Source organism: Musa acuminata, chromosome BXJ3-7, assembly GCF_036884655.1.
Source record: "Musa acuminata AAA Group cultivar baxijiao chromosome BXJ3-7, Cavendish_Baxijiao_AAA, whole genome shotgun sequence".
In the NCBI taxonomy this organism is placed as follows: Eukaryota; Viridiplantae; Streptophyta; class Magnoliopsida; order Zingiberales; family Musaceae; genus Musa; species Musa acuminata.
Window position 1 is genome coordinate 7,445,049 of NC_088355.1, and position 21,319 is coordinate 7,466,367.

General features: G+C 39.1%; 4 protein-coding genes across 6 annotated transcripts; 2 read left to right on the forward strand and 2 right to left on the reverse strand.

Moving 5' to 3' along the window:
- Positions 1-177: 177 nt before the first annotated feature.
- Positions 178-11,137, forward strand: LOC103991290 (uncharacterized). Of its 3 annotated transcripts, none has more exons than XM_065160329.1 (8): positions 178-425; positions 6,375-6,452; positions 6,812-6,884; positions 8,137-8,210; positions 9,021-9,258; positions 10,445-10,507; positions 10,605-10,669; positions 10,736-11,137. In XM_065160329.1, exons 1-5 carry the CDS (start codon positions 306-308, stop codon positions 9,141-9,143), a joined length of 468 nt encoding a protein of 155 aa, XP_065016401.1. In that variant the 5' UTR covers positions 178-305; the 3' UTR covers positions 9,144-9,258; positions 10,445-10,507; positions 10,605-10,669; positions 10,736-11,137. The 3 variants fall into 3 exon arrangements, with proteins under 3 accessions (XP_065016401.1, XP_065016402.1, XP_065016403.1); XM_065160330.1 differs by having other exon boundaries at positions 9,021-9,239; XM_065160331.1 differs by having other exon boundaries at positions 180-425; positions 8,965-10,507.
- A 346-nt stretch (positions 11,138-11,483) lies between these two features.
- Positions 11,484-15,220, reverse strand: LOC135643130 (adenine nucleotide transporter BT1, chloroplastic/mitochondrial-like). The gene is made up of 4 exons (XM_065159741.1): positions 14,987-15,220; positions 13,907-14,505; positions 12,303-12,464; positions 11,484-12,233 (listed from the first exon to the last, which is right to left on the reverse strand). Exons 2-4 carry the CDS (start codon positions 14,501-14,503, stop codon positions 11,763-11,765), a joined length of 1,230 nt encoding a protein of 409 aa, XP_065015813.1. The 5' UTR covers positions 14,504-14,505; positions 14,987-15,220; the 3' UTR covers positions 11,484-11,762.
- Positions 15,221-16,037: 817 nt separating this feature from the next.
- Positions 16,038-19,872, reverse strand: LOC135642808 (ribosome biogenesis regulatory protein homolog). The gene is made up of 8 exons (XM_065159255.1): positions 19,631-19,872; positions 19,309-19,459; positions 18,456-18,507; positions 18,193-18,321; positions 17,167-17,284; positions 16,751-16,937; positions 16,541-16,654; positions 16,038-16,440 (listed from the first exon to the last, which is right to left on the reverse strand). The coding sequence occupies exons 1-8, from the start codon at positions 19,693-19,695 to the stop codon at positions 16,309-16,311; spliced, it is 948 nt and encodes a 315-aa protein (XP_065015327.1). The 5' UTR covers positions 19,696-19,872; the 3' UTR covers positions 16,038-16,308.
- Positions 19,873-20,448: 576 nt separating this feature from the next.
- LOC103991296 (EG45-like domain containing protein) lies at positions 20,449-21,287 on the forward strand. Its single transcript, XM_009410697.3, has 3 exons — positions 20,449-20,702; positions 20,771-21,050; positions 21,126-21,287. Exons 1-3 carry the CDS (start codon positions 20,501-20,503, stop codon positions 21,130-21,132), a joined length of 489 nt encoding a protein of 162 aa, XP_009408972.1. The 5' UTR covers positions 20,449-20,500; the 3' UTR covers positions 21,133-21,287.
- Positions 21,288-21,319: the final 32 nt, after the last annotated feature.

The window sequence follows — 21,319 nt, forward strand, 5'->3', positions numbered from 1 at the left end:
TTTAGCGAAAGGAATGTCCCTTACAAAAAGAACCTCTTTTGTTCATTAATAATCGCAGAAGAAAGACCAGTGTGTGTTTGGTGGTTTGACTAAGACATGCAAACTAAGTGGTGTGTAGGCCCTATGTTTGGTGAGAGGGAAGCGTGTTCCCTGACCCGGCCATGACAGGCAAGCTCGACGCAGCCGTTGTTGGTGTGCGTGGCTAACTCTGGGCTCACGCAGTCACCAAATTTCCCCTCTCCGACGCGGCCGTGTTCCTCGCCTTCCGCCTCCTGGAATCCGAAACCGCCACGCCACCATAGAGAATGTGGTGGGACGAAGAATTCCGAGAAGAAGAAGAAGAAGAAGAAGAAGAAGTGGAGGAAGAGGAGCAGCGAGAATCTCCGGTCGATTTCGATTTCTTCTCCCTCCTGTCCAAGCCAAAGGTGACCCTAAATCTACCTCCTCCTCCGTTGTCATTTATGGGATTTGTTGGTTAGAAATCAAGCCATCGTGTTAACTCGCGGTCGATTCTTTGGTTGATAGACATTTGGGACCCTTTTTTTGGTATATTGTTTGTTCTAGGCTACTTTCTGGGAGATTTGGGATCTTCTAGGGTTTTGTTTAGAGGTAAATGGTTCATTTGCCTACTTCACTGGGGGAAAGATATATTTTTTTTCCATAAAAGTAGAAGTTTTTGCTTCAGTGATTGTTTATGATGTGAAATTGGAGGAAAAAAATGTGTTTCTATTACCATTATTTTAGTTTGCCCCAAATCTGAAATATACTGCCGGTGAATGGTAGCTCTTATTGAACAGTCGTCCTAATACATGAAATCGATTGCGGTTTAGGCTTAATGAAGTGTAACTTTTGAATGTGTTTAATACATGAAAAAAATGTAGCTTATTAGGCGATTGTTTAATACATGAAATTGGAGGAAAAAAAATGTGTTTCTATTACCATTATTTTAGTTTGCCCCAAATCTGAAATATACTGCAGGTGAATGGTAGCTCTTATTGAATAGTCGTGCTAATACATGAAATCGATTGCGGTTTAGGCTTATTGAAGTGTAGCTTTTGAATGTGTTTAATATATGAAAAAAATGTAGCGTATTCAGCGATTGTTTAATACATGAAATTGGAGGAAAAAAATGTGTTTCTATTACCATTGTTGTAGTTTGCCCCAAATCTGAAATATACTGCCGTGAATGGTAGCTCTTATTGAAGTGTAGCTTTTGAATCTAGCAAGTTTAGGCTGCAGTGGCAGTGCAAAGTGTGTTTCTATTACTATTATTTTTGTTGTTTGATGCTGTAGAATGTAAATTATGCCAATATTTACTCATCAATGTTCTGGTTGAACTCCTTTTTTAGATAAAGATATGCCCAACTTTATTTAATACTCACCCATATCTCAAGTTGAGAAGTTGCAACAGGTTCTGGTCATGCTCAGAATCGCAAAATGCCCAGTGACTGTTTTAGTTGTCGTTCATGAGGATTTCTTTCTTCATTTCCTTTTTCTTTTCCCTAAACTTTTGGCCACAATTCCTATTCTGTTTGGCATGACTGATACCTTAGCGCAGGTAGCCTGTGATGTTTCCTGAAGCTGCTATAGTATATCTATCTTTCTTTGACACATCTAGTACCCCTTTTTCAGTCTTTCATGGAATGCTTTCACTTTCTGTAGGTCTGCTTTCACTTTCTGTAGGTCTTTACCAGAAAATTCTTGGTTTTTCAACTAATGGATGTGGTATCTGGTTTGATGCTGAATCATGGGAAATTTTCTGAACAGATAGAGGGGAAAGCGTAACCTGGTAGATTGAAGAAGAAAAAGAAAATAGAGAGGTTGTTAAATGCATACACCTAAGAATGTCCCCTTCAGGTTATGGAGCAATACGTCACCAGTCGACTGAAATCAGTGATTTAAAAAGCGCTAGGCGCCAAAAGGCGCCAAGGTCCAAAAACGCCCGAGCGAAGCGAGGCGCTAAAATATAAAAATATATAATATAATTAATAAATATAATTATTTAAAATTTTAAATAAAAATATGCTATTAAATTAAGAAAATCTAAGATACAAAATCACAATGTCACATTAACAAAAAGTTTCAAAATTCAAAACATTAACATTTTACATCAAAGTCATTCATCATAATCAATATTATCGTCATTTTCACACAAATCATCTTCATTGAATTCGTCTTCTTCCTCTTGTTCTTCGATTCCTTCCTCTTCATCAAGATATGTTTCATTCTCTATGTCTTCAACAATAGCAGGAGCCGAGCTTGATGCTTTTGCACTCATTTTTCTCTTTGACATCTGTCTTGTATATGTTTGTAATTCTCCAGCACCTAAAGCTCTTGCCACATCTCCCCACGTCAATCTATCATCTTCAAATACAAGCTCATCTTCAGCATCTTGCAAGTTAGCACCCATTTCTCCTACTAACCACTCATTTGAATCATCAATATCTTGCAATGAGATTGAATCAAATCTATTTTTCAAATCATGACGAGTCTTCAAAGCTTGATTATACTTTATGTAAACAAGATCGTGCAATCGTTGATGTTCTAACCGATTTCTTCTCTTCGAGTGAATCTGTCATGTCATATAATTTAAAAATATATTAATACATATATCTAAATAAATAAATTAATTAAAATAAAAATATTTAGTAATACTTACATGCTCAAAGACACTCCAGTTTCGCTCACAACCCGAAGCACTACATGTCAAACTAAGTACTTTGACAGCAAATTTCTGTAAGTTCGGGGTGGAATTTCCAAATAGACTCCACCATTCAGCTGCAAAATTTATGTTATTATTAGCAATAACATAGTAACATAATATATATGAAATTAATTATATCAAATTATTAATACCTGGAGAGGTAGTTGTCCTGGATCGAACGGTAATTGGAATTCCAAAAAGACCTTCAGCATTTTTATATAAAGATAATTCATGAATAATCTTATCTTGAACCTCAATGCTGGGAACTAATCTTGCAACACACTGATATAACCCACCCAAAACTTCTGCATCAAATCCAACAGATTTAATCTTATAAAAGAATTCAGGGTTCAAATAATATCCTGCTGCATGTAAGGGACGATGAAGTTGACAATTCCATCTTTCGTCAATGATTGTAAAAATTTTCTCATATTTTTCTTCATTTTCATTAAAAGATCTTTTAATCGTCTCCTTTGCTCTATCCATAGCCTCATAAATATATCCCATTGCAGGCTTATTTTCATTATCCACCAATCGAAGGACTCGAACAAGAGGGCCCATTACCTTTAATATATAAACTACATGATTCCAAAAGGATGACATTAAGATGATATCAGCAGCCCTCTTGCCTTTTGCTTCTTTTGCCCATTTGCTTGTCACCCATTTCTCAGAGGTAAACATATTTCTCAGAGTATGTTTTTGACGATGCACGCTCTGTAATGTCAAGAATGAAGTAGCAAATCGGGTAACACCATGTCTCACTAATTCTTTATTCCCTGTAAATTCTCTCATCATATTCAAAGCCCCAATGTGATTATAAAGAAATCCAACAACAAAAATTGCCCTTTCTAAGGTTTTCTTGATTTCTAAGATCTTTCCAATATCTTCCAACATTAAATCAATACAATGTGCTGCACATGGAGTCCAATACAAGTGTTGTCTTTTTGATTCAAGCAATTTACCTGAGACAAAGGATAACAAAAATGATAAGACTTAAGAGTTTAACACACTTAATTGAAGATAAAATAATTAACAAAATCAAAAGATGAATATTACCATCTAAAACATAGTTGCTTCCATTGTCAGTTATGATTTGAACGATATTTTGTTCTCCAATTTCTTCCACGAAGTTGTCAAGTAAATCATATATCTTGTCTTCAGATTTTACAAAAGATGAAGCATCTATTGACTTCACAAACATAGTCCCTAAAGAACAATTAACCATAAAATTAATTATACTCCTGCGCCTCCTGTCAGTCCAAACATCTGACATAATAGAGCAACCATGTGTTGCCCATGATTCTTTATGACCCTTTAGTAAGTCATTTGTATAATTCAACTCTTTTTGCAGCAATGGAACTCGCATCTCATAATAACTTGGAGGTTTTAATCCTGCACCATATCTTCCAATAGCTTCAATCATATCCTTAAAACTGTCTAAACGAGTTGTACTAAGGGGAAGACCAGCCTGATAGAAGAAGCGAGCAATGTGCTGAATTGTTCTTCCTCTTATTTCTTTATCACAAGCATCACTTATATTTGTTTGTCTCAATTTTGAGCCTCCTGCTTGCCCTTGTTGTTTCTGGGATCCTTGAAGCATATATAGATCCATCGGTCCTTTTCTACCTTTTTTAGTACTCATAACTTCTTTTCCCTTTTTGTCGTATACTCTTTTTTCACTTGGGTTAATACTCGTAGAATAATCTTCTTTTTCATCTCTGATATGTTCAACATTGTCTTCTGGTAAATTCCCATAAGATTCATTCTTTTGTGTCTTCTTTTCATTCATATAATTCAGCAACTCTTCTTTTACCTCAGGTGGACATTTTTTGCAAGCTGCTGCATTCTTGAAATTTCCTACTAGATGTTGTTTTGCACGAAAAATACCACCTCTGGTAGTCTTATCGCAGAATATACAAGTCACTGCATTAGGATCTTTCGGATCCTTCAAATAATTATACTTCCACGCAGGATCTTTTTTTGATACCATTGGAGACTTTATTGAGTTGCTTTCTGCACTTGCCATTTATGTTGAAACCTAACAATAATTTCAAATAAATAAAAATTAATAACATTAAAATCAAAATAATATATTATTAATCTATTGATAGAAAATTAATCATTTTAAAATTCAAATAAACTTAATATTAAGAGTATACTGAGCCTGATGAAGAAAGGAGGAAGCAGCAGCGAGCGGCAGCAGCGGCGAGCGGCAGCAGCGGCGGCGGCGGCAGTAGCGGCGAGCGGCGGCAGTAGCGGCGAGCGGCGGCGGCAGCAGCAGCGGCGGCGAGCGGCAGCAGCAGCAGCAGCGGCGAGCGGCGGCAGCGGCAGCGGGAAAGGGAAAGGGAGAGGAAGGCGCGAGCAGCGGGAGGCCTCGAGGGAGGCGCGAGCAGCGGGAAGGCTCGCGGGAGGGCTCACAGGAGGCGAGAGGGCTCGCGGGAGGCGCGAGCAGCGGAAGGGCTCGCAAGAGGCGCGAGCAGCGAGAGGGCTCGCGGGAGGCGCGAGCAGCGGGAAGGCTCGCGGGAGGCGCGAGCAGCGACACCGGCGAGCAGCGGCAGCGAGCGACGAGATCGCAATCGGGATCGGGATCGGGATCGAGAGCGGCAGCAGGTTAGTGTTGGGTTAGGGTTAGGGTTAGGGTTGGGGTTATATCGGTTTAGTTGGTTCGATTGAACCAACTAATAACCGAACCAGGACCGAACCAGACCTAAAATTCTGGTTCGGTCGCCTTGGTTTACCCAGGCGCTCGCCCGAAGCGCCCAGCGCCTGGGCTCGGGCGAGCGCCCAGGCGGCGCCTGTTTGAAGCGCGCCGCCTGGGACATTAACGAGGCGCTCGGGCCTCGCCTCGCCTCGCCCGAGCGCCTAGGCGAGCGCCCGAGCGCCTTTTGCAATCACTGACTGAAATGAAACTGTAAATAGGCTTCAAAACTTGTAATACTTAGACCTTGTACATCCAATTTCAATATGTAAATTATGCTGGCTATTTAACCAAACAAAAGAGTTTTTCCGGACTGGAGTTTGAACAAATCTTTTATGCCTGCTCCCCTTTTTGAGGTCGGAGTGGATTGGTCTGACGAGCCAAGTACAAATGTTCCCATCCCTTATGGCGAAATCTTTGATTTTTGATAAATTATGTAAATTTCATGGGCGAAATGTCCATAATTGTTAAATATATGTATATATCTGTACACGTTGCTCATCAAGCATTTTTAATTGTTTATTGCTCAGCACATCAGAATCTATGCAAGACCATAGTATTATGACCTTTTTGTTTGGTACAGAAAACAATTATAATCTTTTAAAGTGACTAGTGATGTGCCAGAATAGGTGTATCAACCATAGGACATCTTATATACGAAGAAGTTCTCAAATGTTTATTTTTATTTATGCACCATAAGATTTGTCTCTAATTTGATTTCACTTTGTTATCTGTGTTATTGTTCCTTGTGAATCATAATCTTTTGTGATTAGTGATATTCTTGAATAGGAGTATCTACTGTAGGATGTCTTATATGCTAAGAAGTTCTCGAATGTTTATTTTATTTATTTTGTTTCTTTTAGTATTATTACTATTATTTGTCAATACTTGCTTTTGTCTTCAATAAATTGACATAAGTATGCCCATTATTAATTTCTTGTACTAACATTGATGTTGTTTCTTCATGTCTAGGATTACTACAAGATACTGGAAGTTGATTATGATGCTACTGAAGAAATAATCCGTTCCAACTATATTCGTCTGGCATTGGTTTGTAATATCTAATAGATCTTTTAACTTCCTATGGACGTTGAACATGTAAATTTAGCATTCTGTTATTTAAGCATGACCTTGTGTTAGATAAAGACCCAGTGGTCAACAATTCCATTTCTTGGCCTTGGTTAAAAGTAAAAAAGAAAAAAGAACTGGATTGTAAAACCTTTTGGGTAACAATCTTTTTTCTTTGCATTCTTTTATGAAGCTTATTTGGTAGCAATGTCATAGAGCTTATTTGGTGCATCTCTATTTTTTACTGTGGAAACACGTTTTAGATGTCATGGAGAATAGTGAATTCATATATGAATTGTCTAATTACAGCAGAAAGTTTCTTACTTTTTTTTCTTTGCTAGAAATGGCATCCTGATAAGAAAAAGGAGGAAAGTGCCACTTCAAGATTTCAAGAAATTAACGAGGCATACAAAGGTATGTGTTCAACCATCAATGAAAGTACATCTTTTCTGGTCTAGGAAAATTTGAAGGTAATTTCCTGGTTGCAGGAGCTTAAATCTGTAACCAATAACTTGGATCTTCCTGTAAGTGGACTAGCCTTTATAGTTCAACACCATGTGAGTCGACCAGGAAGGTTATGATTGATTAACGATGATTTTTATTGACCTCAATTACTTTGATGCTGATAGCATGTTGCAAAATTCTGTACCTAAATTTGATGCACTTTTCTGCAACATCCATGAATTCTTGCAGTATTTTCCATCAGAATACTCTAAAAAATTTTGCTTTCTTTCACACTTCCTGTTTGTTAGATGCACAGCTTATCCTCTTCGTTGATTAAAAAATTATAAAAAATCATAAACATGACAAATGTGCCCCGATCTAGTGACGTAAGGGCTGACCAATAGAAACTTTTCTAAGATTATAAGCACATACTTCTTCTCGATGTATTATCTTAAAGATCTTTTAAATAATGATTTTTTTTTTCTTTTTTGGCAAAGGATAAGTGGCAAAGGTGGGATATAAATCTAGGACATTGCAATAAATTGTCGAAGTCTTTACCAGCTAAACTAGCTAACACCTTCAAGTAATGACATTTATTATCATATTTAAATAATGCTAATTCATTCTCAATCTGGAAATAAATGTTTCTGTGGTTCAATGATGGCATCCTTCATCTCTTGTGCATCTTTCAGATTTATTTGCATTAAGTAGTTGTAATTTTATTAGCTAAGTTTCACAATTAATCTTAGCTATCAACTTCCTTTTACTTTTTTATATAATAAGTAACTATTGCTTCTTTTTGTTGACTGTGATGAAGTAGTCAATAAATTCTCTTCGTTGACTCTCATGAAGTATGCAAAAAATTCTCTTTGTTGGCGGTAATGAAGTATGCATTAACTTATAGACACTCCGCACATATTGTGCCTCGTCAATCAGTTTGTCATGTTGAATGATTTTCAGAGTTTCCTTATCATGCATGAGATCGATTCTTTGTACTGGAGTTTTTATCTCAAGAATCATCTCGTTTGCACTAATTGCTAATAATCGAGTATAGGTTGATGAATGATCAACTAGCAAAGAGATGGTATCTAATTATCTGGCCCATTTAAAATTCTGAGGACAGAATGCATTCTGCTAAGCATTGATCTCACTCTCTTCATTACTATTTTTATCATTATTACGCCTGATCACTGTTTCTGAACAAAATGCATTATTTTAACAGTTTTAAGTGATCCTGTCAAAAGGCGAGAGTATGATGAGAAGGGAGTATGTGTAGTCGAAGACTATAATGCTATTGTAAGCGTATCTGCCCACCTTTTGTTTGCCTGTTTTAGATGTTGATGATGCATATTGCATGGCATTTTTGGTTACACCAAAATTTTTCCCAATTAGATAGATAAGAACTTCAAGTTAAAATAGTGTAATGAGTAGCTTCTTACCTTTGCAACATACGTTAAATTCAAGCTGACTTTTCTGGCTTGACCTCATTTGCTAGCAAATTAGTTGGAAGTGACCCAAAAGATTGCAGGACAAAACTGAGCATATAGCTTTTAGCTAATTAGAGCATGTCTCCATTTTCAATATATTGTCTCCATTTAATCTGGTCTTCCATTTTGGAGGCCTATAGATATAAATCTTTTGCAGCAAAACTTGTAGTTGGATAGAACTAGTGAATTAAACTTATATTGGCAGATTGTTAGCCTGATCTCACCATACTGCTGTAAGTTTTTGGTATGTTGATTTCAATTCCCAGTTCCTCTCCAAATGTTCCAAGTAGTCTATACCAAAAATAAATAAATAAAAAGTGGGAGAGGACGTCCTAAAACTTTTTCATAAAGAACTCAGAACTATCATAGAGAAGGATGGAAATTAGCTTTGCTAATTCCTTGTGAGAGGTTAAAATCATATTTTGGTCAAGTCTATAATTGTCAAATCTCCATGAAACACATCGTTCCGGTCATGTAATTTTTATATGCTTGTGTAGTCTCAAATTTCAATGTTTTGGTTCTCATTCATTTCCGGCATCACAATATATGTTGTAAAATTTCAGGAATACCTGAACCGATACAAGGGCCTGATATTAACATGCAATGGCCTTGGCATTAGATATCCAATATGGTGAATCAACTGCAAGCGGTGGAACAATATGGTGAATCTCCTCGGTGCCGCTACCCCGCCTGGGCGGCTGACTGGGCCCGCTCCGCACCGGTTGCTGAGCCAGCCTCCTGACCTGAGGTCGACGGGCCGGCCAGCTCGAACCCGAATTCCGCGCGAGGGAAGTTTTCCTTTGCTCCCAACAGAGGGACGGCGACGGGAGAGAGGATTGTAAATTTTTTTCCTCATGGTCAATCTTCTATACTATTATAGCGCTGTTATGTTTTCTTGCATATCTCAGTATGAGGAGAGGGATGTTGGTTTTGGTTTCTTATAGATTTAGATTTCTAAAAATTTTCTGTTCTCTTTAGACAATAACTATATTTCTGGCTTTTGTTTGAGGAAGTAATTTCATGGAATATAATGAGGAGATTGACTTAAATTTTGAAATCACGAAAAGTCTCCAAAAATCTAGGAGGGTTTCAAACATTGATGTAATGTTTGAATGTGAAGTTAATTTATTCAGATTTTATGTTGAGTAAATACATGGAACTTTTGAGTATTCTATGAGGCTGAGAGTTTTGCACTGTATCAGGCAGCATAAACTTTTGACTATTCTTATATATTATGATCTTGTGCAGATTATTCAGTGTTGTTTGTATTTTTGTCTAAGATTATTGTGGTATTTATCATGCTTTTACGACTAAGTATTTTGTTTTTTGTTTTACGTTGACATGTTCCGTAAATGAGGCTCTACTTGCACGTACATGCTTGTAAGAATATATAGTCAAATGCATATGCTATGTCTCATAAAAATTGCCCTGCATGGAGGTTGTGATGATGGACTAGATTTTGTAGTAGCTATATTGCATTTAGGAAATCTACAATGTGGTATCCACTTTTGTGAGCAATCTCAAATAAGAGGACTATTACAAACAGGCAACTAGTATATATCAACTATGTGGTCTTAACTATCTATTCAGGCCCAAAGCATTAGGCGTTTGCTGTTCCAGTCATAAAACAATCAATTTCATCTTTGTATCCCCATGTTTACATTCTATCATCAGGAACTTTTGGAATATTCATGACATTAGCTTTCGTGTCAGGCCCCAGATTGAGGAAAATAAGACCAAGAACCGTTATAGGAGCTTAAAAGCCTCTTCATTTTGCTTCAGTCATGCTTTTGTTTGAACCATTTCTATATGCTTGACTGTTGTATTGAACTATTCTGTTTCACACTAAATGCAGCATTACAATTATGGAATATGTTGTTTTAGTACTTCTTTTAGCAGAGTTGCCCCCACTGAGATTTGCGCTTGTGCCTGAAAATCCTCTAGTCCTAGACATGTGCAGAGCTTTCTAATTCCATAGTGATTCACTTTTAGCAATTTTCATATTCCATGGATGTCTTAATAACGATTACTTTGACTTAACAGCCATCGCAACTGTGGTCACCATTGCGGAGATTCTTAAAAACAATGGCCTTGCGGTTGAGAAGAGTAAGATTTTGTATTCTTATCTGACCTGTTAGATTATGTATTTGAAGTCTACCACACACATTATCTAACTATTATTTTTGTTAAAAAAAACCTTCAGAGATCATGAATCGATGGTTGGTGTGGAGGATGAGGCCAGGGGGACGGCTGTTGCAGAAAGCAAGGGTAAAGACTTGATTAGATTAAAATGATATACAGTAGTGTTTGACCTGAGCCTATTCTCTTCTGCAGATTGAGATATTGCTGGGAAAGACGGAAAATTTTGATGAATTAATGGCTGCAGCCGCACAGAGAGGTGATGGAGATGATGAGCAGAATTAAAATAAAGTCTTGCTTTGTTTTCGGATTGGCAGATGGTGTTTGGTGATTTCAAGGGCTATTCCCATGAATCAAAGAGCAGCATTATTTGTTCTCCAACTCTCCGTGTATGATGATTCTAGGTTGTAGTGTTTTTTTGTTGGAATGGAATATGTGAACCAAAACTGAACTTTAAGGTCCATTTTCATTGCAAACGATGGTTTCTCTCATCCACTATATGGCAACACATTGTTCTGACCTGTGATAGCATCTTGAAACAGAGATATCTGACCTGTGAAAATATTTTTGCTTATAAAAGGAATATAACCATTTCAATTGGCGCATAATCGTAACTGAAAAGCTCATAAAGTTCGACATTTGATACAACTTGGTTTCCATCTTAATTATCATGTTTTAAGTATACCATAATAGGTTTACAAAAAATTATTGCCACATATCCTATAAATTCATCGTACCGTCCAAATATCATGTCCTTTTTTAATTTCAGAGCAGGATTTATATCTTTAGGTTGTGTTTTTTTGCGGATAGCAGAAAATTAATAACCCTTAAAATTTATTACATTGAAAATTTATAACCCTTACATCAATCAATTATTAAAGGAGTTTAGAACAAAAGAGAAGGAACTACTGTTCAGTAGCACTCTACAGTAATATCAAAATACTTAACATTGAAATCTAATTTTATTGTCTCCAGTTGAATTTTCCAGCATCAACCTTAACATTTCAAATATCATATTTAACGTTCCAATGGGTTCTCAGGAAAAATAAAATACATTAAAAAGCACGAAGAAATTAAGAAACAGCTACATGTGAGAATCTAAATGTCCCTGGCAGCTGCATTAGGATTCCGAAGAGCTGCAATCAAAGAAAACTTGCCGAGTGAGAGCTTGAAATCTCACTTTGCATGGTTCCATACTCTATACGATGAGAATGCATTGGAGTCATGCATCTTCCTCATCAATCAAGATCTTCTTGCACGCCTCGTAGCACATGAATGAGATGCCTGCAGCAGGCACCAACTTCATGCAACTTGGCCCCAACCCTTTGTAAAGACCCCCAACCCCTTCCTTTTCCAGTATGCTCAGGAGAGCATGTAGCATGTTCTTGTACACCTGCCTACCACCGACAGCTCCGACTTGCATATGCTTCCGAGCAACCTCAAGTGGGAAAGTGGCACTGCTCGATATGGCTCCAGCTGCTGAACCAATCAGAAGTGTGGCAATGTTGCCTATATCGTCCGTGTTGAAGGTCTTCTTGTAAACTTTCTTGAGGGTATCATATGCAAAGTAGTTGGTGGCAGCATACGGCACGACCCCTATAAGACTCGGAGTGAGACCTCTGTACAGCTCCGACGGACCTTCCTCTTGTATGATTTTCAATAAAGCATGTAAAAGATTGTCATAGACGTCTCTCTGTACCAGGAGCAGGAATCAGATACAAACATATGTGCAAGATTAATATTCCAGGGGGTTTTCACTAACCTGTATGGTTAGTCGAGTTTTGAGTAGCTCTAATGGATACGTACAGAGGGTTGAGCTGACTCCAGCAACGGCCCCAGCAACAAGTGAGGGGGGAAGTGGAAGTTTGGGTTGTTCTCCATCCTTAGGAGTCAAAGCATTCTTAGCTGTATCATAAGCAAACAACTGCAAGAAGAACCATCAACATTCAAAAGAACTGCAGAAATAGAAATGTGGATTATATAATAGCAGACCACTATGTTAAACCACCAGCATTCCTAAGGAGCTAAGGAACAAACAAGATGATAGATTACTAGAGGCTGAACATGTATGCAACATCATATTGTCATTTCATCTGGATCATGTGCATTTTCTGCACGGTCTGCTAAAAACAATGTGGTGAAAACTGGCAGGCAAAACCAACACAAACACAACCTTATGGTCTTTAATTACATAATATTTCTTTAATCTGCAAAGTAATAAACATGTGAGCAAAAGTTAAATGTTGAGACATACTAAATGCAGGTACGCATTACATGATGAATGAGTGATTAGATATTGTGGCAAAACATTATGTTTATTCATCAAAGGGATTTCATGATAGTAGAGAAAATGTATCTAATTTGCCCAGTGAGTCAAACAATACCAGACGCAACATTACAAGCCTATAAAAGATACATAAAGCAATAGTTTTGATGTCATGAAATGTTCAAAAGAGGAATATTCACTGTCATTCAGACATTCAAACCTCATTTTCTTTAACTGAACCATATGTTTTGGTTTAAAAAGTTCTAAGCCCGAAATGGAACCAACCAAACCCAAAAATCAAGGTAACGATTAACCCATTCCACCAGTTTGGTGTTCAGTTTTATAGGATCATGTTCACTGCAGAGAGGCGCACCATAAACACCAGACCACAAAGTTGATCCACAAGGGAGATTTTGAAATGAAACCAACAAAGAAATTTCTCAAATAAAGGTCGAATAACTCAAAAACCTAGCAAGGGAAACAGACATCCAAATTTGCAAATGGCCATGACACCTAAAATGAACTGAAAAATGCTTTATCATCTGCACAAAACTCAGCTCAAACCTCCCCTCCTTCCATGAAGTCCCATCAAAATGGAAAGCTCGATGTTTTGCCTCGTGGACTGCAAAACGGTGCATTTGGATTGCAAAAGGGGCGATCCATCAGTTGCGAGATCAAAGAAGTAACCAGGATTATGTTGCTTGCAATGTGGGAATCGGTGGTAATGAGTGGTTTGATCCATGTTTCCTATATAGTATGGTTCTATGATGGGACTAAAATAATTGGAGAATCATAACTTTAACTGAGCCAACTAGTTTAGTTGACATGTTTGTTCAGTTTTTTTTTTTTTTCCTTTAGCCCAGGCTTCTGGGTATCATGTTTCCCTTGAACAGTCCATGACCTAAATTTAGCAAAGATTCCTGGAAAGTCATGAGATATACAATTAAAGAAGTTGATAGCATATATCTTGATCAACCATAACAAAAGGCTAAAAGTTATTATGAAAGAAAGTGGTAAGGAACAATGGTGTGATATCACAGACATGGAAATAACCATTAAACTAGAAATGCATATGATATAAAATCAACACGATCAATTACCTCAATCGCCTTGCTTGGTGCAACACGGATCACATTAACAAAATTTCCACGGAACAGCCCTTTCCACCCCTCAGTATTCATTATAGACTGGAAGACTTCTGTCGTCGAGTTCCCATTGCTTCCTACCATAAGATGTGTCCTGATCGTTTCCAACGGTGCAACCGCAGTCCGTGACACCGCCCCAGCAATTGCTCCACTGAACAACCTTCTAAAGTGGGGATTCCCTATCCTAATCCTTATTTTCAACCCTCCCTTCTTCTTCTCCTTTTTAACCACTACTTCCTCCGCAACATCAGTTGCTTCCGCTACTGTTTCAGCAGGATCAGCAGCAGGAGTCTCAAGAGCACGATACCCAACCTCCGGCGACACATACTTCATGTAGAGATCGGTCCCTGACACCTTAACGCTGTTATTTGTAGGATTAGAAGTATTAGGAGAAACCCCAAAACCGACTCCCATCTGCCCAACACTCGCAAACAAGCCACCAGTGGGGTAGAATCCCTCATGGAGGTTCCATGAAAAGCTTAGTTCTGGAAAGGGTAGGAGGAACAACCCATCAGTCTTCTTCTCAAACGGTTGCAGCCTCTTATCCGCCATTCCTATCACAAGCAAAACCTGGATTTGGTAAGATTAGGGCACCACAGCATCCAAATGCACCACTCTTGGGTTCGTAAGGCACTTGAGATAACCAAATCGGAAGACAAATTCAAGGGGACGAATGCAGCAAAGTAGATGCTTCAACAAAATCAGAGATAGAAAATACAGGAAATAAATATCTTTGAATCCAACAGATATTACAACCAAGCAAGAACGAGGCGGAGGTGCGAGAGAAAATAAAACAAATTAGGTTTTCTACAGACACAAGAGAAACACGGCGCTACGCAGGGCCGCCTGAATCGACAAGAACAAGAAGAAGAACAGAATGCATAGATTAAAAGAGAAGGAAACGTGGTAAACCCCGAAACCAAATCGAATCCAGAAAAAGACTCGATTTTAAAAAAAAACATATGGATCATCAGATGAGCAAGTGAAAGCCGAACTGTGACAGAGGAATCCAAAAATCCAGGGGAACGACGTCACCTCAACGATCCACGCGAAACAATCGGGCAGGGGGAATCGACCTAGGATAATCCAAAGAGCCGCGGCTTCGAGAGATCAAAGCCAGGATAATCTCCCTATTTGATCGATCTCGCCATTTGCGCTATAGCAGCGAGGAGGGGGACGGGTGAGAGGGATTAGCCGCCGCTACCCCTTCCTGTGCCTCTCTCCCGTCGTCCGTCCCGCTGTTGGGAGTAAAGGAGAACTTCCCCTATCCCATGAATGCCCTTACAATCTAGATTACATAAGAGGTGAATGTAGGGGTATAATTGTCCTTTAGAAGGTAGGTCACGCATCTTTCACTCGTTACCATCTTTACAATGTACCGGTAAGGGGTATATTGGTCTTTTCGTCGAAATCGAGAACAGAGGTAGGTGATGAATATGACAGGGTAGGGTGATGAATGATGATGAGATGCAATTTTAATCTTTCAAGGTGTCATTAAATTTAGCAACCACATAGTTGTGTTTGTGGGGCATATTGCAAGGCGATGAGAGGAATAATAGCTACTGACAACCATACACAAAGCATAGAGACATATTCTTTGCTTCCAATTGTTTGCTTGTTGTAGCCTAGTGGTCAAGTGAGTGGGAATGTCAAGAACTTTTTAGCCTGTTGAACTTGTTCTTTCCACATCCTAAAGGTCGACAAATGCTTTGAGATGTTAAAGCAGTCAAAGTTTCGGTGCTAGTTTTGTCAGCACGTAGCTGTTTGATTTTTAGTGAGAAAAAAAGATAAGACTATGGTCCAAGAACAGAGTGAATTGACATCTTTATCTCCAAAATTTGCAGAGGAAAAAAACAAATAATTTAGATCCTCCCCAAACCCTGGGGATCCAATTAACATCTGGTGTCTCGATCATCCAATCCAATTGATGGACGGGGACTGCATTGACAAGTGCACTTATCATGAATGGCTGATAAAGATGTACAGATTCCTGTGATTTCAAGAAGATCTCAACATTGATGAGGATACATGCAGTAGACCATCACCCTCTACTTTCTGTCTAGTATCTGTGGTCTACTGAACCTGCTATAATGAACGTATCTCAATGTTTTCTTGTATCGACAAATAACATCCACATCATGAATTCACCATAACGATTACAAGTTCCCAACCAAGTCGAACAACTACAAATCTAAGTTACAAAATTGGTTATCAAATGAAATCGGTCAAGGCCATAAGGCAGCAAGATAGATTTTGCCCATGACATCTAATGAAACAAGAAAAGGATGTAATCTGTATCTCTTTAATAACTCCCAACAATTTTACCGCTCCTCATGCATTTCATTAAGTGCCACTGTCTAATGTTTCTTTTTTGAAGATTTCTTCAGGGATTTCTTTTTTGGCTTCAGTTTACTTGCTGCAGAAGATGTCTTGTGTTCCTTTTCCTTCTTCCTCTGCTTTTCTTTCTTTACGTTGAACATTGTAACAGCCTGTTCCACAAATAAATAAATATATATATATATGACATAAAGAAAGATCCTTGGCAGAAGTAAATAAACTGAACATGGATGTACAAATAAGAAATCTTGCCTTGTTGACATCGAGCATGCCATGACAGCTTTTGGACATCAGCTGGTCAAGAATTTTTGCTGTTTGTTGTTTTTCTTGTGAGCTCATCCCTTTTCCCTCCACAACAGGGAGAAACTACACAAAAGGAACACAATCAACAAACGTCACTAGCATACAATACTTTTCTAGAAAGAACGACCAAGCAAGAAAGACGACCAAGCTAGTACCAACCTTACGATACTTCCCGGCATGCTTGGCAGGTTTTTCTCCAGGCAATTTTTTGTCAAATTTTCCACCACTTGCTGTTGCTGTCGCAGCCATACCAGCAACATTCTGGAGCTCTTCCTTGCTAGCTTTCTTTGGTGCCTCTCCAAGGGTTCCAGTAATGGGCAACGCTGTGGCAGCAAGCTGAACATGACTGCAATGGAAGAATGAAGGTACAGGTAATTAGATACAATAGCTAGATGTTCCTCTCTTCTCAGTATCGTATTTTGCATATTTGGTGCAGAAATGAATGACAGCATGTAAATATATATATATATATATATATATATATATATATATATATATATATATATATATATATATATATATATATATATATATATATATATATATATCAAAAGTTTACCGAAAACAAAGACAACCTTGGCAAGGCTCCAGCTTTTGCAGCTTGCTTTAAATTCTGCAGCCGGTTCTTCTCTTGCTTTTCAACCCGTTGCTTCTTTTCAGCCTTCCTTTTGCTGAAGGGATCTTCTCCTGGTTCTGCAATGAGAGCAGTTCTGATTACCAGGAAATGAAGTAATCATACCAAATTACCCCCAACTGCCTGCTTGGCCACCAGCAAATATGCCCTTTAGCCATGATACTTGTTTTTAAATTCTTCTCTTTTTTCATGAAAGTTAGATATGCATTCATGAAGCATATGTTGTCTTCGATTTAACCAAAAAATAGGTTTTTCATAGTACATGATGCTTCAACCACTTAATAACTGAAGGGAGAAGTAACCAGTTCTGATGCAAAAACACATTACCTGAAAATGGAAGCAAGTTTGTTCAACACAAGTGCAAAATGATGAACAAACACAGTAGTGCCACGGTCATGGTTTGAAATTTCAGTAAGAAAAAAATGTTGCCCAACACTACTGTAGGCACTTTTCCTGTACTTTTATAGGGAGTGTCAACCGCAGACATGATCCTAGCATCAAACATGGATGAGGATCTAATGTAGAACACATGGATTCAGCCTTAGAGGGTCTAATCTAATTAACACAACCCAGAATTATTAGCCAGATCGATTTTCTGGTTGATTAATCTCGAACAAATTGGGTTAAATGTCAACCAGTTCACAACCCAAACCCATAAAATCTCAAACATAAGCGGCTAGCTTTTTCTCATATTTTTACTAAGCTGATGCATCAGGTCAAGAATTCCAGCACTAGTTGTATGATATGTGGTTTTAAATAGAAAATACCATAGTAATGCATCCTTAGAACATTCAACTTAAGCCTTTAGGTCTGAAAAATGAAAAAAGAATACTACAAATGATATGCATCCACAAGTTATACTAAGTATGCTTGACCATAACCGGTTACTCTTATTAACACTACCCATGATAGTTGGTAAGATTTTCATTTCCTAATCAGCATTATTTTAGCTTAACAACTTGCTTACCATCTGATAGTTTGGCCTCGATGATTGGTATGTCTTTATCATCATTTACACGATCATAGCCATGACATCTCTTCCAAGTACCAGTTTGTTCATCAAAAACTCGCTTGTCCTTTTTGTGCTTGTTTATCCCTGAAAGAACAATTGACAAGCCAGATGAGTACATCCCACTAGATGAAATTAGTGGCATGTCTGTAAGGGAAAATAAAACATTTTGATAGCACAATCAGTCCACTTTGGAACACGAAAGGTTCTGTTAAATTGACCTTTCATTTTGGCAAACAACTCCCACTTTGTAGGAGGCTTAGGCTTCGGAAGCTATAAAGAAACAAAGCTGAATCAGTGTCATCAAATAAATATGCAACACTCGAATTAAATTGTAGAGTTGCAGATGACGCATTCAACTGTTTGTAGGAAATGAATATGAATCCACAACAGCAACCATTATATGTAGTTATTTGTAGAGACTACCATGTAGTTTCAGAACAATGGAACAAGTTTAAATAAACAAATCAAAGCAGCATGCCTTAACTCTTAAGCTCGATAGACTTCATAATCATTAGGCTGTGCTAAAAGAATCAATGACTTAAAGGCTAAAGCAAAAGGCAAGGTGCAAACAAGAATAACTTATTAGCATTAGGTACCAGTATTTGGAAGGAAGACTAGATATAATACCAAGAATATGGCCTCAGAGACACATTACAAATAAACCACTGAATCCTAACGATTGTGTAATGATCAGAAACAAATCAAAGTGAAGCATCAATGTGATAACGGCATTCCATGCATCTGCAGCATCTATCCACAATTGGAAACAGAAAAATCAAGCTGCCTCGGTGCTTCCCGATTATTGCTACACCACATTATATGTAATAGTTGTTCCTGGATCTGGGTTACATAACTCATCATCCAAATCTTATGGGCCAAAAGATTTTATGTTTTTTATTTGCCTATCATTCATATTTTAAAAGAAAACAATATGTATTTTGCTTCGGATTCTTCAAAAAACAAAATAATGACATAAACAGTAGCATATGCCCACTTAAGGTAATTTATCACACAACGTAAAAAATAAGCAGAATCAAAACGTAAGAAGCAGCAAAGGACGACGAAGCATACATGCTTCTCCCTCGGAAGCGTGGTAGTTGGCGGGGGCAGCCGAATGATTGGACCATCAGGGTCATCGGTCGACGGAAGGGCGAAAACAGCATTGGCTATGGCTTGGACCAGTTCCGTGCCCGTCTCCAGGCACGCCCTCGTCAGCTCCTGCCTAATTATCACAACAAAGACAAGCGATCGAACTCAGATAACAGCAGCTGACGCAGCGGAAACGTTCATACTTCAAACAGCACGGAGCAAATGTTTAGGGTTTTAGCACGGCTTAGAAACCAATCTAGGACGCGCAAAAAGGCTTGGCTACAAGAACATGACCGTCACAAACCTAGAGGAGGGAACGGATTCGAAGTGGTGGGTAGGATCGAACGCCATGAGGTTGCCCAAATCCATGGTACTTCTCCGCCACCAGAAGCCCTACCGTCGTCCCGTCCGCAGAAGCCCTGCCTGCCGTCGTCCGCCGATGCCCGCAGAAGCCGTCTGCCGTCCGCCACCAGAAGCCCTACCGTCGTCCCGTCTGCAGAAGCCCCAAAAGCCTTGTCTGCCGTCGTCCGCAGAAGCCGTCGGCCACCGGAAGCTTGGACCAGTTCCGTGGCCTAAAAAGAGAGGGTTGTGAAATCGGGTCGGATCCGGATAAATCCCATTCGCCCGAAATCCGACAGAATTTAGATTATAATATTTATTTGTTTTTAACTTCTAACTACAATTTCAAGTATTTTAATTATAAATAATTAAATATTAAGAGATATACTTCAATTATTTTAGTAAATCAAACAAGTAAAATATTATCCAAATCGAAATGTCATCATGCTCTACCAGCAGAAAGGAAGTAAAGCTACTTACAGTGTCACCGAGTGAGCCCATGCCGATCTGATGCATATGCAATAGCATGAAGACAAAAAGATGTGACGTTTGTGCTTGAAGTCTATCCGTGTGCTAATGCTGAGTTCAACTATACCAAGAAGGTGCCGGTGACACAATACCCACCTTGGAAGTAGATCATGTCCTGCTCGAATCAATACGCCTCTCGCACGTTAGAACTTATCCACTGTCGATAGAGCCTTGGTTCCGTGAGTAATCGAGATTTCTAAGTGATCTCAGTTACGATCTGAACTGGCGCGCCATTAATGAATGATAGGAAATAGAATGGACGGAAAGTTAAAGCAACCACGAGCGGAGGTCTTTTCCTCTGAAAGCAATGGAAGATGGTGCAGTTTTTGAGGCTGGAGAGCGTTATAAGGCTGCAAGAGAGAGAGTCATTGATCCTATGTGCTCAGCGATGATGGGGAGAAAGAGGTGGGTGTTGGAGACGATGCTTATTGGGTTAGCGTGCGCCGTTGATCTCATTGGGGTTTCAGGGGACGTCGGCACAGCTACATCATACGGTCCTCCATATCTACGTAAGCTTTTACTCCTTTGCAGTTCAAGTTTCGTCTGAGGAGAAGTCACCGTTCATCTCACTGTGCAGCGACGAAGTGCCCCGGCTACACCCAGGATCAGCTGCCTGGGAACGGCCATTTTGTGGCGGCAGGCAGTGGCATATGGGACAACGGCGCCGCCTGCGGCAGAAGGTATCTGCTGCGGTGCCTGAGCGGCCTCCGACGGCCGTGCAAGGATGGCTCGATCGTCGTTGAGGTCGTGGATTTCTGCAGGCACAGCCCGTGTCCTTCCACCCTGGTGTTGTCCACCAGAGCCTTCGACGCCGTCTCCAAAATCCCAAACACCAAGATAAATGTCGAATACGCACAGTAATCCTCTCTCTCTCTCTCTCTCTCTCTCTCTCTCTCTCTCCTGCTACTGACTGCAGTGCGATGTTATCTCAGAATATGATCCGGTGGAGGTGCCGCGTGAAGGAGCAGCTGAACTCATGGAAATAGCTTGGAGAATGAGCTGAAGGAGGCGCGATACGAAGAAGCTGCTCAACCAGAGCTCTCTTCGGTCTCATGTTTGCACGACTACTTGAAGTTAGTTGAGCTACTTCTCAAGCTTAGATTAGCAGAAGAATTCACTTGCAGAT

Excerpts from the sequence above, each read along its gene's own strand:
- LOC103991290 (XM_065160329.1), top strand. The coding sequence starts at position 306 with ATGTGGTGGGACGAAGAATTCCGAGAAGAAGAAGAAGAAGAAGAAGAA. Across the intron at positions 426-6,374 it reads CCCTCCTGTCCAAGCCAAAG|GATTACTACAAGATACTGGA; the intron begins GTGACCCTAAAT and ends CTTCATGTCTAG. Across the intron at positions 6,453-6,811 it reads ACTATATTCGTCTGGCATTG|AAATGGCATCCTGATAAGAA; the intron begins GTTTGTAATATC and ends TTTCTTTGCTAG.
- LOC135643130 (XM_065159741.1), bottom strand. The coding sequence starts at position 14,503 with ATGGCGGATAAGAGGCTGCAACCGTTTGAGAAGAAGACTGATGGGTTG. Across the intron at positions 12,465-13,906 it reads CACCAAGCAAGGCGATTGAG|TTGTTTGCTTATGATACAGC; the intron begins GTAATTGATCGT and ends TTCTTCTTGCAG. Across the intron at positions 12,234-12,302 it reads AAACTCGACTAACCATACAG|AGAGACGTCTATGACAATCT; the intron begins GTTAGTGAAAAC and ends CTCCTGGTACAG.
- LOC135642808 (XM_065159255.1), bottom strand. The coding sequence starts at position 19,695 with ATGGATTTGGGCAACCTCATGGCGTTCGATCCTACCCACCACTTCGAA. Across the intron at positions 17,285-18,192 it reads CGAGGCCAAACTATCAGATG|AACCAGGAGAAGATCCCTTC; the intron begins GTAAGCAAGTTG and ends CTCTCATTGCAG. Across the intron at positions 16,441-16,540 it reads GCATGCTCGATGTCAACAAG|GCTGTTACAATGTTCAACGT; the intron begins GCAAGATTTCTT and ends TTTGTGGAACAG.
- LOC103991296 (XM_009410697.3), top strand. The coding sequence starts at position 20,501 with ATGGAAGATGGTGCAGTTTTTGAGGCTGGAGAGCGTTATAAGGCTGCA. Across the intron at positions 20,703-20,770 it reads ATACGGTCCTCCATATCTAC|CGACGAAGTGCCCCGGCTAC; the intron begins GTAAGCTTTTAC and ends CTCACTGTGCAG.